The sequence below is a fragment of the Ursus arctos genome, unplaced genomic scaffold (assembly GCF_023065955.2).
Source record: "Ursus arctos isolate Adak ecotype North America unplaced genomic scaffold, UrsArc2.0 scaffold_11, whole genome shotgun sequence".
Classification (NCBI taxonomy): domain Eukaryota; kingdom Metazoa; phylum Chordata; class Mammalia; order Carnivora; family Ursidae; genus Ursus; species Ursus arctos.
In genome coordinates, this window is record NW_026622775.1 from 4568782 (window position 1) to 4583208 (window position 14427).

At 37.7% G+C, this 14427-nt stretch overlaps 1 protein-coding gene and 1 long non-coding RNA gene across 2 annotated transcripts in view; both read right to left on the bottom strand.

Moving 5' to 3' along the window:
* Positions 1 to 3204: 3204 nt before the first annotated feature.
* Positions 3205 to 10970, bottom strand: LOC130543326 (uncharacterized). The gene is made up of 3 exons (XR_008958596.1): positions 10827 to 10970; positions 8430 to 8468; positions 3205 to 4409 (listed from the first exon to the last, which is right to left on the bottom strand). It is a non-coding gene; the product is annotated as an uncharacterized LOC130543326 (long non-coding RNA).
* A 3192-nt stretch (positions 10971 to 14162) lies between these two features.
* The window catches only part of COL25A1 (collagen type XXV alpha 1 chain), a 426836-nt gene continuing 426571 nt past the window's right edge, over positions 14163 to 14427 (bottom strand). The window contains 2 exon segments of the mRNA XM_057310227.1: positions 14163 to 14269; positions 14272 to 14347. Coding sequence (XP_057166210.1) covers positions 14163 to 14269; positions 14272 to 14347 — 183 coding nt within the window.

Here is a 14427-nt window from a genome sequence, read left to right on the forward strand (position 1 = left end):
ACATTTCTGAGATATGTGAGAATATCTACTGCATTTTGAGAAATGTTGGGACTTTATCAATAAATCAAACATAACAGGTCAGGTCAGGTTGAAAAAGTCTTCCTATTCCCCAGAGGACAGTTCTGTCAATAAAGCAGCAAGGGAATCTTATGCATTAAATACATAAAAAAAATGAGAAATGCCATTAAAATGTTTCAGTCTCGGATTAACAAAACAAAATCCACCAAAAGTTTAGGTTGGAAGCTTATCTCTGCTACGGCATAAAGTAAATCTAGCCAATATGAAGTTATGTCCAAAAAGTGGGAAAAAGTAGTGATGGAAGGTCCTTACATTTAAAAATAATTTTAGCAGAATCATAATCGATCAGGTATGTTAATTCCACTAGAAATGAATGATTTTTTAATCATCAGAATCACATGTGCTTGTTCTTAATCATAATTTTTGAGAACGTAAGATTAGGTTGCTATGGACTTGACTTTTCAGAGATAGAGTTTTTTTGTTTGTTTTGGTAGAAATTAAAAAAGCTCATTTTAGGGTAATCACAATATAACTTGGTTATGAAGACATAGAGAAAAACAAGGTTTCAAATATCAATCTCCGCATATTCCTATGATCGCTTACTAGAAGATTAAAACACCACCCGCCATTCAAGCATAACTTATTTCTGGGTAAGATAATATATAGTGGCAAAAAAAAAAGGATGAAAAGCAGTATTAGCTTTTCATGGTACAATAGTAACATTTAAAAAAAACAGCCTGGAAAATTAAGCACATTTTTTAACTGATAAAAACATAAGATCCTGGACAATTTTTCCATAGGTCTTGACATGCTGATTTGACCATTTTCCAAACTAGAAGATATATGTACACATTGTAGACAGAGGACACGTAGAGAGAACTACGGATGCATATGTTCCTACTGTCCCATCAGAACATCAGGCACAGAAAGTAAATTCAAGAACAGACTTTTTTGTTTTTGGTAGAAATCCAAGATATTCTTATGTTTTCTATAAAATCAAGCAAGAAAGAAAAATCCTCCCCGACAGCTTCTCATAATGAAAATGAAAGCTAGAAGAAAAATTGGGGCATATTTGTGTATCAAGTACTCTATGAATGTGTTAGACTTCTCTAACATTGGTTTTATCAGACTTAATCAAATGAAAGAAGCTAAAAAATGAGGATGAAAGTTGATAAAGGCATATGGTACATGAATGTACACGAAATAAAAGGATCCATGATCCAAGTAAACACACGTCACCTATAGGTACACTGTTTTGTTTTACATTAGGAAAGACCGGTCATTGAACTTATTACAGCAAATTCATGACCTTTAAAAATAAAATCACACACTAACAGTTTAGGAATGCTATTAAACAGAAAAATGAAATTATCCATAGTAGAGTTGCATTGTCCATAAAGAAAAAAAAATGCATTAGCACCAACATGAATGGAAAACAATTTTAAAGCTAAAACACATACCAATTTGGCATCCTTAAAAGATGCTTATCAGAAATAGAAGTAGCTCTTGACTTATTTCCAATGTGTCTTTCATGTATTTTTTCTCACTCCTCTATTCAACAATACAAATTAAGGGTTGGAAATCTTGAAGAAAAATAGATATCTGCCAACGCATATATCAGCAGACATAAGTTATTAGTTCATTCAGCAATTATTTGAGGATTCTCTATATTGGTGACAAAATGGATGATGAAAATATTTAAGTAACCAAAAGTTTGAGATTATCCATGGTGGTTAAGACCTAATAATTCCACTGAACAAAGAGGAGTGCTATCATCTCTTTGTTTTTCCCAAGGAAATAAATGTCACAGGAGTCTACAGCTTCCTTTACTCATAGAATAAAAATCAATGTTGTCAAATCAGTTTAGAGCAAAAAACCCAATATATACATAGGACAGAAGAATATTCTTAAAGGTCTATGTTCACAATTTTTTTTTTTTGTATATAAAGTGTTTCTCTTTGATGTTGAGGTATTTTGTTTTGAAGCTGTGCAAGTTTTCAATAGTGATTCATCTCAATACCTTTTTCTACCAGAGGAGTAGAAAGAAAGATAAAAAGAAATATAGCCACCAGATTTTTCTCAAGACACTGCTGTTTGTTTTCCTGAAGAGACAGTAGTTCTACCTGCTTTGGTTCATTTTTCCAAACCATGTAAGACAAATTGCTTCAGACACTGGACAATACTTTTTCCTAACCACATACAACAAGAGGTGGTAAAGGCCCTCATTGTTTTAAAAATGCCGAACTGGCTTCAAGTGTGGAATGTTACTAGAAATGTTACCAATTAGATTGATCTAATAATTTGGACATCTTTCCAGTCTTGAAAAACTTATCAGAAATAAAAAGAAGGCATTTTGTATAATTGAACGTCTGGTTATATAATATGAAAGAGATCACAAGCATCTTAGGATCTTTGTCTTATAGTCATATCTTAACTGTTGTCCCCATAAGCCAGCGATGAGCTATTTTCCCCTCTGGTGGTGAAAAGTTATGAATGGAACTAGACATTTTCCCACAAAATGGCATCAAGTCAGGAGAGAAAGCATATTGTCCTATGGGCTGAAAGAGTGACTACTCCTCCTTGATGGTGTTTCCCCTAATGTAACCCTTCCACTCAGAATAAGCATTTCAAAACATATTACCAACTCTTCACTGTGCAAAGAAATGCTCAATCTAATACAATTCAGTAAGTTTTGAGCAAGTAGATGAAAAAATACTCTATGGCAACTATATTTCACAGCTTTCTGAGATACAGATTTGGTCTGTGCGTAAGACAAACATTTAGAAATATAAAAAAAGGTAAATCTCAATATGGACAAATCTTAGCTCTTAAAGAGAATGATAAGAAATAGAAATGAGTTAATACTATCAAATGTAACCAAATCTTGACGTAACTGATGATCACTATGTAAGTTACAGTCATCATATGAAAAAAGTCAAAAAGTACTCAAGAAATTGTTTAACTTTGATGCTTTACTATGACTGAACTGAAAGTGGAGCTTCTTTTATACTCTCTTCAATTATTCAGAACAAGAGAGAAGTTAGTAAAAAGTCATCTTGACTATTGCTACCAAGTTATTAGGATTTGAAGACTTTCTTTAAAAAAATTGTTCAAAACAAATGTGACAAAAACTGAAACAAATCTTTTCTTAATATTCCTGGGACTAGAAAAGAAAAGCACAAAAAATAATGAAAAATCTCTTTCTGTTTCTAGAACTTTGTAGAAAATGTTTGAAATGGGTTGGATCTCAGAGGGAAGGAGAACATCAGCTTCAACAGAGCTTGTAGGGTGAGCTCCCCTACAATTTCAGAAAAGGTTATTTCAGCCAACCTATTCTTGAGAGTGGTACCCCTTCTCTTTGGTGGGATGTGCGCATCCTTTGTCTGCAGGAACAGGGGCTGCCATTCCAAGAATCTCCTACCCAAAAGAAGTGCTATATGCCTCTGTCAGTTTCCAAAAGCACCCATATTAACACTTGTTGGAATTCAGTTTAATTTTTTCAAGTCTGTTGTTCTGGGCGCCTGCATGTGTAAACCTCTTTCCTACTTGGTCACAGGAGAGACAGCGCAGGATGCTGAACGGTACTCTTCCCTTGTCTTCACTGCCAAGGGCAGCCCAAGGAAAAATTGTGGCAGCAAGCAGCTCAACCCCTTGATGTTTCAACCAAGGTGGCCACGTGAGCGCGCAATACCGGAAGCTGGAGGTCTGCAGTTCGAACTGCAACTCCCTCAAAATACAAGACCGTGTGTGTGTGCTCTCCGCCACCTTATCTCTTTTTGGCAATAAGCCATGGTGTAACCCCCTTGAGATGACAAAAGAAATAAAAGCTCAGATGTGATCAAAGGACTCATTACGCGGCATGCTAGCATCTGAACAACAAGCAGGCTTGGCACACGTCATGCTTTTTTAGTCAGGTTCAGTGGGTGGTGTGGGCACGAATCAGTGCTAACAGTGAATGTGAGTAGGGATGCGATGATAAACTCTAAAATCAATAAAATACATTTTCATAGTTTTGAGTCCATATTTGGTCACAATTTCATGTAAACTATTTCATGGCACTTTTTGTCCATGCAATTAACAAGCCCAAGGTCAGAAAAGAGCAAGAACAATCATTCTGTATCACTGATGTATCCATTTAAATACATATCTTCACATAAGATAAAGAGATACTGATTTATATTTTTTTTGCAGGCTTCTTACTGGTTTCACATATTGCCCAATTTCAGATGTAAGTGGAGAAAAGATGGACACGTGTACTACTGCAAACAGGAAGAAGCAGCTATATGTAAACATATCTCAGATTTGTAAAATCTGCAATTCGATTTTCAACTATAAATATAAAAGTGGACCATCACATATACAACTTCATGCTCGGAAGGTTAGATTCATCACTGCAGAAAAACAAACAACAGAAAAGACGTACATAGAATTAGTGGTCTAGAATAAAAATTCCAAATTAACATTTATTTTAAGAAAACTGGTAGAACCCTGAATATAGTTTTTTTGTTTTTTAATTAATGAGCTGAACGATGTGTGTCCCAGACATTACTTTTCTAAAACTCCAGGGTGTTATTAAAATTTCCATCCTGGGTTCAACCCACATTTTTCTCTTGCCACTGAGAAGTTTGCGGTGTTTTTCTCAGTAATGATTCTGGGAAAGCAGAAAATTAGGATTTTATCACATATGGGCCATAATTTAGATACATGTTCTGAACTTATATGATCTTCTCCAAACATTAAAAGCCACTGGGGAAGAGGCTGAGGAGTCTGCCCTTGGTGGCACCGTTTACTTCACCCAACTGACTCTACTACTACTCTCCTTCGGCTCTTGTTTCCTCTTTCCTTTTGTTAGTTCTGTCCTGCTGTGGATGGTGTGCACTGCGGTAAACCTGCCTGCTCTCGGGTCTTCAAGCTGTACTGCAGGTTCCACGGTGACCTAAGGCACCCTAAATCTCTGGGTGCTCCTTTTGGACCGCCATAATTGTTAAGGTTTTCCTAGAACTAAAGTCTCAGAGAACTGAGGGACCATGGTCTTTGAGATATAAACTTATGGAGCAGATCTCGGGTACCTTGACTTTGACTCAAAAAACAAATAAAACAAAGCAAACCCAATGAGAAAAGTAGAATGCCCAGTTCATTAATTAAAAACATTTGTTTTTCTCTCTCCAAGAAAAATAGACGCTATAGTAGATGGGATTAAGAGGCCAGATACTTGTGATCTTTGAAGATGGCGTTCACTCAATGTTTCTGCATGTCGCCAACACCAGAGAATGTGCCTATGGAAGTATTCTTTTCCCTCAACCCTCACTTAGCTCAAAATTCAAACAGATGTATTTTTTTGAGTACCAGTGTTTTGTAAAAAATCTACAGAATTTTAAAGATTCTCTCTTTTTTCTTCTTCTTCCAGATTTTAAAACCTAACTTAAAAAAATCTGTCACCTTACTTTAGGAAGGTTTTGCTGCAAACCTGTCATTCCTACCTCACAAAATAAAGTTTAGTGAAACATTAAAAAATATGAATAAATAAGTAAAGGAATCTGATGGATAAAAAATATGAAGCCTATAGGTATTTTTCCTGTTACATAGTTTTTAATCTCTGGATGAGGATGGATAACTTTAATAGCCTGAAAGTACTTTCTTTTTTCTTTTTATTTAAGATTTTATTTATTTATTTGAGAGAGAAAGAGTGAGAGAGAGAGGGCACGAGAGCAGGGTGAGGGGCAGAGGGAGAAGCAGATTCCCCACTGAGCAGGGAGCCCGACTCGGGGCTCAATTCCAGGACCCTTGGGATCACGACCTGAGCTGAAGGCAGACTGCTTAACTGACTGAGCCACCCAGGCGCCCCCTGAAAGTACTTTCTTAACATAAATTCTGCCATTTATTCACTGTATGAATTACACTGTGAACTGGTACATCATTATTCTTCAACATTTAGAAAACAGAACTATATCTAGAAAGAAAAGCCATTTAAACAAACATCAAACCATTTTGCGTGAAAAAAATTAGTATTGAGGGTAGCATGACCCCTTCAGGAGACTTGCTCATTAATCACAGTAATTCACGTTGCTACCACACTCTGAATTTTCAAACATTCACCACCGTGCTCTAGAGGCTAATAACCATGTGTTTAACAGGGTAGTCCATGTAAAACAGGACTAACTCAACGTAATCTACTAGTCTTCTTTAAAAAATATCGCTTAAAAAATAATTTGAGATAGCTAAGTTGACCACATAAGAGATTTTTGAACATTTTATTTTTCTAATTGTTTCTTCTTCTTCCTCCTCCTCCTCCTACCCTTCTTCTTTCTTTCTTTTTTTTTTTTGGAGTGAGATGGTGTCGGACGAGGTTGATCGCCATCATGTGCATTTGTGGGTGCTGGAGAGCGCGGTAAGCAGTACTGAAGTGCTCGTATTAAGTTCTTCATAGAAGAAGTTAGAGGGCGCGTGGCTGAGTCACTTAAGCATCTGACTCTTGATTTCAGCTCAGGTCATGACCTCAGGGTCATGATCTCAGGGTCGTGAGATTGAGCCCCACGTCAGGCTCTGCGCTGGACATGGAGCCTGCCTGAGATTCTTTCTCTTCCTCTCCCCCTGCCCCTCCCCTTCTTCCCCCCCCACACTCACTCTCTCTTTCTAAAAAAAAAAAAAAAAAAAAAAAAAATAGTTGTTAGATTTAAGAAGTCCTTAATCCTATGTAGAATATAGTGTCTATTCTGTGGAAGAATGAGTCCTTAAAAGGGAAATTTCTGACTTTCTAATACTATTCGGATTACTAGTAGGTTTGGCCATTTCATGAACCAAAAAGACGAGTCCTTTGCTTAGTGACATGATTACTATGCCCTCACAAAAAGGAAAAGATTTAGAGGAAGCCGGTAATGATGTAAACTGAAGGTCTGAGTTCTGTCAGAAGGCTGGATAGAGTAAGCCTTTCAACATCTCCCTCTATGTAAAGTGTACCTAGGACTGTATTAAAAAATCATTACAGTATTAGATTACAGGTCAATGGTTAAAGAGTAAATGGTAATTCTAGCTCAGGATGCTATTCAAGATTCTGAGAACAGGGGTTCTGATGGTGAAAGGATACGTTCCTCAGGTGAAGAATATGATGAGAGGCCCACCTTCCTGAGAACCCCCTGACCCCAGCTGTGATTGAGCTAATTCTCTGACAGACCGAAAGTGAGTTTGGGGAGCTGCTAAGTAGATGCGTCTCCTGACAGAGGAGGTTTTCTTTCCCTGGCCGAGTGGGGGGATGCCGTGAAGCGGGAGAGTGAGCTACACAGGATCTCCTCACCAACAGAGCTGAGGAGATGAGACACACCGAGGAGAGTCAAGTTTCCCTTCATCTCTCTGCAACCCTAGACTTCAGTATAGTTTTGCCAATGAGGCATGCCTGTCAAAAGTTACTCAACAAGCCACAAGGTGTTAGAGAAAAAAACGTCAAAATGATCAAAGCAGCATGATACTTCCCCCTAGCTCATTTTTCCATCGGTGGAATTCCTTTATCTGTCAGTAGCATATATACGGTTCTTTATAATTAAGTTCACACCGCTATTGTGTACAGGGTCGGTATTCTTGGACTAGGACAGCGCCTACAGACCTCCTCCCTGCTTCAAGTCCTGCCATTGCTTTCCGCCGCCCACTTCTCCTTCTATCTGGGTACAGGCTCGTGCCCTTGGAAGCCACTTAAACTCTCTGAACTTCAGTTTCTTCATCAGCATCACTGAAGGTAATATACCCTCTAGGGTTATTGTGAGGCTTAAGTAAAATGCCATCCCCCGATGAAAGGGCTCCTCATACAGCCTTTGTACAGAGAAGGTTCTCTATAAAGTTCCCTTCCATACTGAATATATACATAGTGCCCATGGGTAGCCATACGAAGAGACGAGAATAAATGGATACCTTAAAAAACACCAACTTAAACAGTTTCTCCTAGATAAATCATCACTGAAGAAAAAAAAAATCATGCTTACACTTTCTGCTTTCTCAGCTTTATGTTTAATACTGGCAGGGTTCTACCATGTATTTGCATGTTTGCCTACGTAATTGATCATAAATAGAAAAAGAACACAATTAAGAATAGTTTTAAATAGTAGGAGGATAAGGAGTTTATTGATGTAAGCAGACCGTTGTCAAGATGCACTGCCCCTTTCCATTCCACAGGAAGGATTAGATAGGGAAGGTTTCCAAGTTACAATGTTTGTTAAGAACGGTTTTCACTCATCAGTTTAGAAGGAAATCAGCAGTAAACATATTAATCAAAAGATATTCTGGAGACAGAATCTTTTGCTTTTTAATGCCCAAACAACTTTCAAGAATGTCAAATTCAAAAGGTCTATTCTAAATGGAAAAAAACTCAGCCAGGGAAGAGATAGGGGGGGTGCGTCTTTTGGAGATAATTCTGTAAAGCCTACCTTTTGCCAACAGCCAGGCATGGGTAATCCATCTGGCCCCTGTTTTAAAGAGAAGAGTAAGAATTCCTCAGGCTCCACAGAAGTGAACGTACTTCACAATTCACATGCTCAGTGCCTGTAGTCATAGGCATTTTTTTCCTAACTACCAACTCCCAACAGAATACCCAACGTTAGTTAAAAGGAAGAAAATTCAAATGCTTTCTAGAGTGATGGCACATTTTGAAAATACATATAGAAAAAATTATGCCTAATTTAGAAAAAGTAATTTACAAAGGACAGGGGCCTACTCAGTTCTACCTTTAGACAATAAATCTGTACTATTCCTCTTAATTGCATTAAAACACATTTCACAATTATCTTTATTAAATAAACAAAAACAACTTCTCTTCCTGGTCCCTGTGATCTATGGTTGAATGCATGATAATGATGAATAATCAATGATGAACCATTTCTATCTGAAGTTTTTTAGCTCTTCACATGCCAGTCTCTTTTATTTTTCCATACTAAAAGCCAATATAGTAGAACGCATTCAATTAATTGAATTAAAAGACAGGCAGCCCATCTATGTCTTTATAGTAAGATGTTATCTATAGCATTCATCAATTTTTTAATTAAAAAGTCTTTAGAAGCCCATTAACCAATTCTGAATCAACAAGAGATTCCTAAACATCACACAATTTACTTTCATTTAAAGTGCAAGCACTCTTCAGATACAAATGATAGAAATAAGGCGGGGAGAGTCGATATATTATGAGGCATGCTCGTGTTTTCCCCTAACAAAGTGATTGTAAGATATTACTTATTATTAACAAACAAATAAACTAAAAGACTAGGCACTCATATTGAGATTTTTAATTGTAATTATTTACCAAATACATTTTTCCTATAAATTTAATCTCTTAAAAGGCTTAAGAAATATAACTTTATCTTTAAAGGATCATGCTTAGCATTGAAAAATAATATAAGAACATGCAGACCAAGAATAACCATCAGTAAGTATAAAACAACCCTAAAAAGTGTTCTTTGATACCTCAGAAAATATGAATAGACGTTCTTTTTAAATGTAAAAAAACCGACTTTGAAATAGCTTTCTATCTGGGAAAAACTTGGTAATGCCAGATTGGTACAAGGAGAGGATCACCCAGTAGAATTTTAGATTTTAGTATCAGAGGATTTTGAGTTCATGCCAATGGGGATAGGGGAGCTCTGTCTACTTTAGGAAAGTGAGTTTCAAAAGGAGAGACCATTAAATTGAAAAGGTTATGTGACAAAGAGGAGGGTTGGGCTGCAGACTATTACCATCTCTAGAAGCTCAGAGAAGTTTGGTTTCCTTCCCTATGGTCTCTTAACAGCATTCCCTTGAATGGTTAACTCTTGACCACAGATGCTTAACTCTGTGGGTCTGGCCTTATTTACGGCCTGACAGAAATGTAGTGGAAGAGGCAAAAATGCCTTTATTTCTTTCAGAAAAAGGGGGGAAAAAGAGCTAAATTTAGGGATAGAACCCGAAGTTATGGCCTAGCAGTTCCTTCGCGTAGAAGATGTTTATGTCATTTGAATGTGCTCTCCATATTTATCGAATAGGTTAATATTCCCCCAGAACGCAGACACGGCAGTGGGGTCAGTTGTGAGGACAATGTCAGGAGGTTAATTTGGAAGGGCGTGCTTGCTCTCTTCACGCTGCAGAGATGCCGAAGGAGCCGTTCATGCACATGCATGTAGCGTGTTTATCATGTAAAGCTTGTTCCAGAAGTACCACTTTACACTGATAGAGATGAATATGTAATAAACAAAGGAATTGCATGCAGGGTGGTAGGAAAGAGAAATACTGTACCAATTGGCAAGGGGCATCCAGCCCATCCAGGCCAGGCTGGCCTGGCTCCCCTTTTTCCCCCTTAACGCCACGGAATCCCTGTTTGTAAAGATTAACTCATAATGTTACTAACACAAGAAATCACTTAAGCACACATTCTGCTAAAGAAATAACTACAATACCAAAAGGCTGGGAGAGGAGCAACTCTGAAGGACAAAGTAACATCCACTGAAGTTGGATAAAATAAGAGCTCAACCTTTCCCTGTAATCAGGGCTTCTCTCGGAACCGTAACTTTCTCTTTTGAATGGTGTGGAATAGCACTAAGTCCTTTTCAGATGCTACAGTCACGTGCCAGTTGCACATCAATATCTGAGTGTTAAGAAACCAGGCAGAGCTGGTGGCCAGAGAGGAGGCATGGAATATACCGGGAGAGCCCGTGAAAGATGTGTGTGGTTCTTCGAAGTCTCTGTTAAACAACCCCAATTGGAACCCCTGCTGTTACGGGTCCCTCCAGCTTGCTCTTCTCCCAGTTTATTCCTTCACGCATGATATCTGGAGACAGAGTTCCATGAGTCAGACATACCAACGGGCAAGGTGCATCTAATCCAGGAGCACCCTGTTCTCCTTTCTCCCCTTTAGGCCCCTTTTTGCCTTTCTTTCCCTTTTCCCCCTGTGGATATAAGGGTTTAAATAAAAGACAGGTTTTATTTGGGGGGCGAAACAATGGCGAGTCAAAAGATGGTTTAGCCAATAAATGTCTGGAAGGGCATTTACCACTGTTTTCTTGTTTAGGTAAGGCATGAGATTATAAAAGATAACTTATACTTTCAGAGTGACAATGGATTCTGGGCAGTGCTAGGTGGGATTTTACTTAAGATACTCAACAAGATGAAAGAAGGAGATTTAAAAAGCCAACACATCGAGTGCTGACTTAGACCCAGCACCATAGTTTTGGTGAATGAGGTGTTTCCGCTGCAGATCTGGTGAGGATGACGGATCCCAAGTGTATGGGAGCCAGCCAGCGGCGGGTCAAATTCAGAGGAATAATGAATACTTTACCCAATTTTCAATACCTTGTCAGCTTACTTTTTTTGTAATCCTGTAACAGATGAAAGCTACACTGAGCCGGACGAAAAGGACAGAATATTAACAGCTTCTTTCTTTTGGAAATGTATCCAATTTTATGACATTATTTTTAGTAGCTCTATTTAAAAAATATTCAGTATATTAAAATATGCTTCTTTTTTTAACTTTTTTTAGGAAACTAAAAGCAAATGTTTTCTTTACTATATCAGGTAAACAAATTTTAAAAGTGCTAATACTTCTCAGCAATGCCAACTGGAGAAACGGACTTATTTATAAATCCAGGGATGTTCTTTAATTCACTCTTACAGATCTCATGCCAGGTGTTCACAATGGTAAATGGGTTTCCAGCTTACTCACAATGAAACAAAAGCCAAAAAATTAAAAATTCTGTTCAAGAGAGGAAAAGCAGTTTGGACTCAGTTGAGCTAATACTAAAAATGAGGTAGGCAGGATAATTACATAGTGGGAATGTAGCCACGGAAATTAGTATTTAGGAATCAAGGTAGAGGTTGTGGAAATCTGCATGGATCATGGGAATGGAGGAATTACGGAAAGGAGGCAAAAGGAGGAGAAGGAAGGAATGCACCTCAGCTGTTTCTCATTAACATAAATATCTGCATATTTATAGACAAGAAGTTGGTGCTGTACAGAATACAAAATACGGTGCAATACATATTTAAATTAGTGTATTCACTCTGCACTCAGGAAGGCAGTTACAATAAAAGTGAATAATTTCAGAGGTGAAACAACATGAATATTCAAAGACATATACATAAGATATATACGAGATAAGCATTCAAATTAACGCATTCATTCTGACTGTGTGAGTGAAAGCTCTTCATTTGTCTCCTGTGTGCCAAAAACATTGCATCAGAAGGCTCAGAATCAAGGCTCTTGGGTTTCTTGAATACCGGGGAAAGAGAGAAATTCTGTGTGGTTTAGTTAATCATGACCAAAGACGAAGACCTGAGAATCCAGGGTGAAATGAGAGCAGGTGTGACAGGAAGTAAGATGGGAGGAGCGGTCAGGACTAAATTGCTCACTCATGCAAGATCGGTCAACATCCTCAGCAAATAACTTCAATGCCATGATGTAAAATTGATTTAAACTTGTTTGGGTGAGCTCTTCCCTCCCAGGAGGCAATGGGCTCTTCTTCACATAGGTGAGACAGGTGTGTTGGGTATTAATTAATTTAGAATTCAATTCATTATTTGGTAAATCAACTGAAATGAATCACTCCACAGAAAAGTGCTGTTATATAAATGTTGACTCTAACAGGCCATAGGAATCATTGTTCAGTAATATGTTAGCGGACCTCAAGCTTTATGGAAAACAGACACTACTATACAAAGAATAATGAATCGGCGTTATTATGAACCGACACAGTTTTGTAACAGTTAGTGATTCCCTATGCAACACAAAACCATCTGCCCTTGTGTGTATGAGCACATGAGGGCTCTTGCTAATTTTTATCTCCCCTGTTAAAGAATGATATATATAAAGAATTCACATTTGGATCTAATTTTCCTAAATATAAAACTTCTAATCATGGAATCTGAAATATGGAAATATTTTTGCATGAGTCATTAACATTATTCTGAGGATTAAATTTATAGCTTCGTGTTTTCATAAGTTACCATACTGGTAATTTCTTCTTTGTTTGAAACAAGATCATTAAAATGAGTATCCCCATAACGGTGACATACTTCTGAGTGAATAAGATTTTAGACTCATACAACCCATTAAGTAAGTATAAAATAATGTCTATAATCTTCAAAGCACCTCCACCTTGGGCTAAAACCTTGCATGTACAATTTATCTCAAATCAACACATGTATATTTTATAGTTATCATTTATACTTTGGAATGAACTGTTTTTTATGTTTCAGTTTCTTTGTGAAATGAGGACATATAGTAAGTGTTCATAAAATGTGATGATAATGACGATGGTGCTTTTACATTACTGACAGGAGCTCCCCTACCAGCGGGAAGCCAGGTGATGTCTAAAGCCTAAGGAACACACAGCAGGCTTAATACCCTTCTTTCTTTGACAATTCTAATTTGGCCTTGCTTTTCAACAGCAATCAACTTCACTGTTACAGGGAATTTATAGGGTTTTGAAAACTGTGTTGTTAAGTACAGCAGGACATAAATTAATCTGAGAAACGGAATTGGTTTAAATTTGAAGTGGGAAGGTACAATTTCAGCCACTTTTACTTCTTTTGCTGTGTTCAGTGTAAAAGATTATTGTTCAAGGATCCAAGCAAAGGAAGAAATGATTTCAAAACTCCGTAATCCAAATTTTGCTTTCAGACATAAAACCAATTTGCCCGATATTGGCCACTATATACCCTGGGGCGGGTGGTCGCAAGATAGGACCTAAACACCAACCTCATAAAATACAGGAATATCTTCATTTAAAAATATCTCCAGCACCTGAAAGTGGCAAGTCCTAGTCCCTGAAAAACTCACTGGGGTTTATCAGTCACACTGCTTGCCCTGCATTTTCCAATCAAATAATCAGAATACGGGACACATCTTCTATCTCTCTACTGGGAATGTTGTGCATAAAACTGAGATGCTGGCTTTACAGGGTTGGATGAGCTCTGCCACAAGACCCTTGCAGATTTGTGCTATTTAATTTTACTTTAATGTAATAATGCCTTTTCATTTCACTTTCTAAGAATCCCTGGACATTACATCTTTCAACAAATTGGTGTCAGGTAAGCCTGGCTATCAGGCATTACAATTCCTTTCTTCTATGCTAGACTGTGCCTTTATTTCTAGCCCTGTAGCCTTCTTCATTCCTCTGCGAAGACCTGGTTTTTTTAGATCAGGCATTGGTGTGTTTTTGGAGCACAGGATGGAGAAAAATTAGATATATGAAAGAATCGCCTAGGTTGAACAGCAAAGCACACGGCATGAGAAAAATCAAACAGGCACATGCTGGAATGGAGAGGTCACCTTTTCTCCCTTTTCTCCTACATCACCCTTCTCGCCTCGTGGACCAGGGAAGCCCTGGAGGATAAAAAGCAAACCAAAAAGATCTATTGATGTAACTGTGGCCAAATCACATTTTAAAAAATGTAAGATTCCGT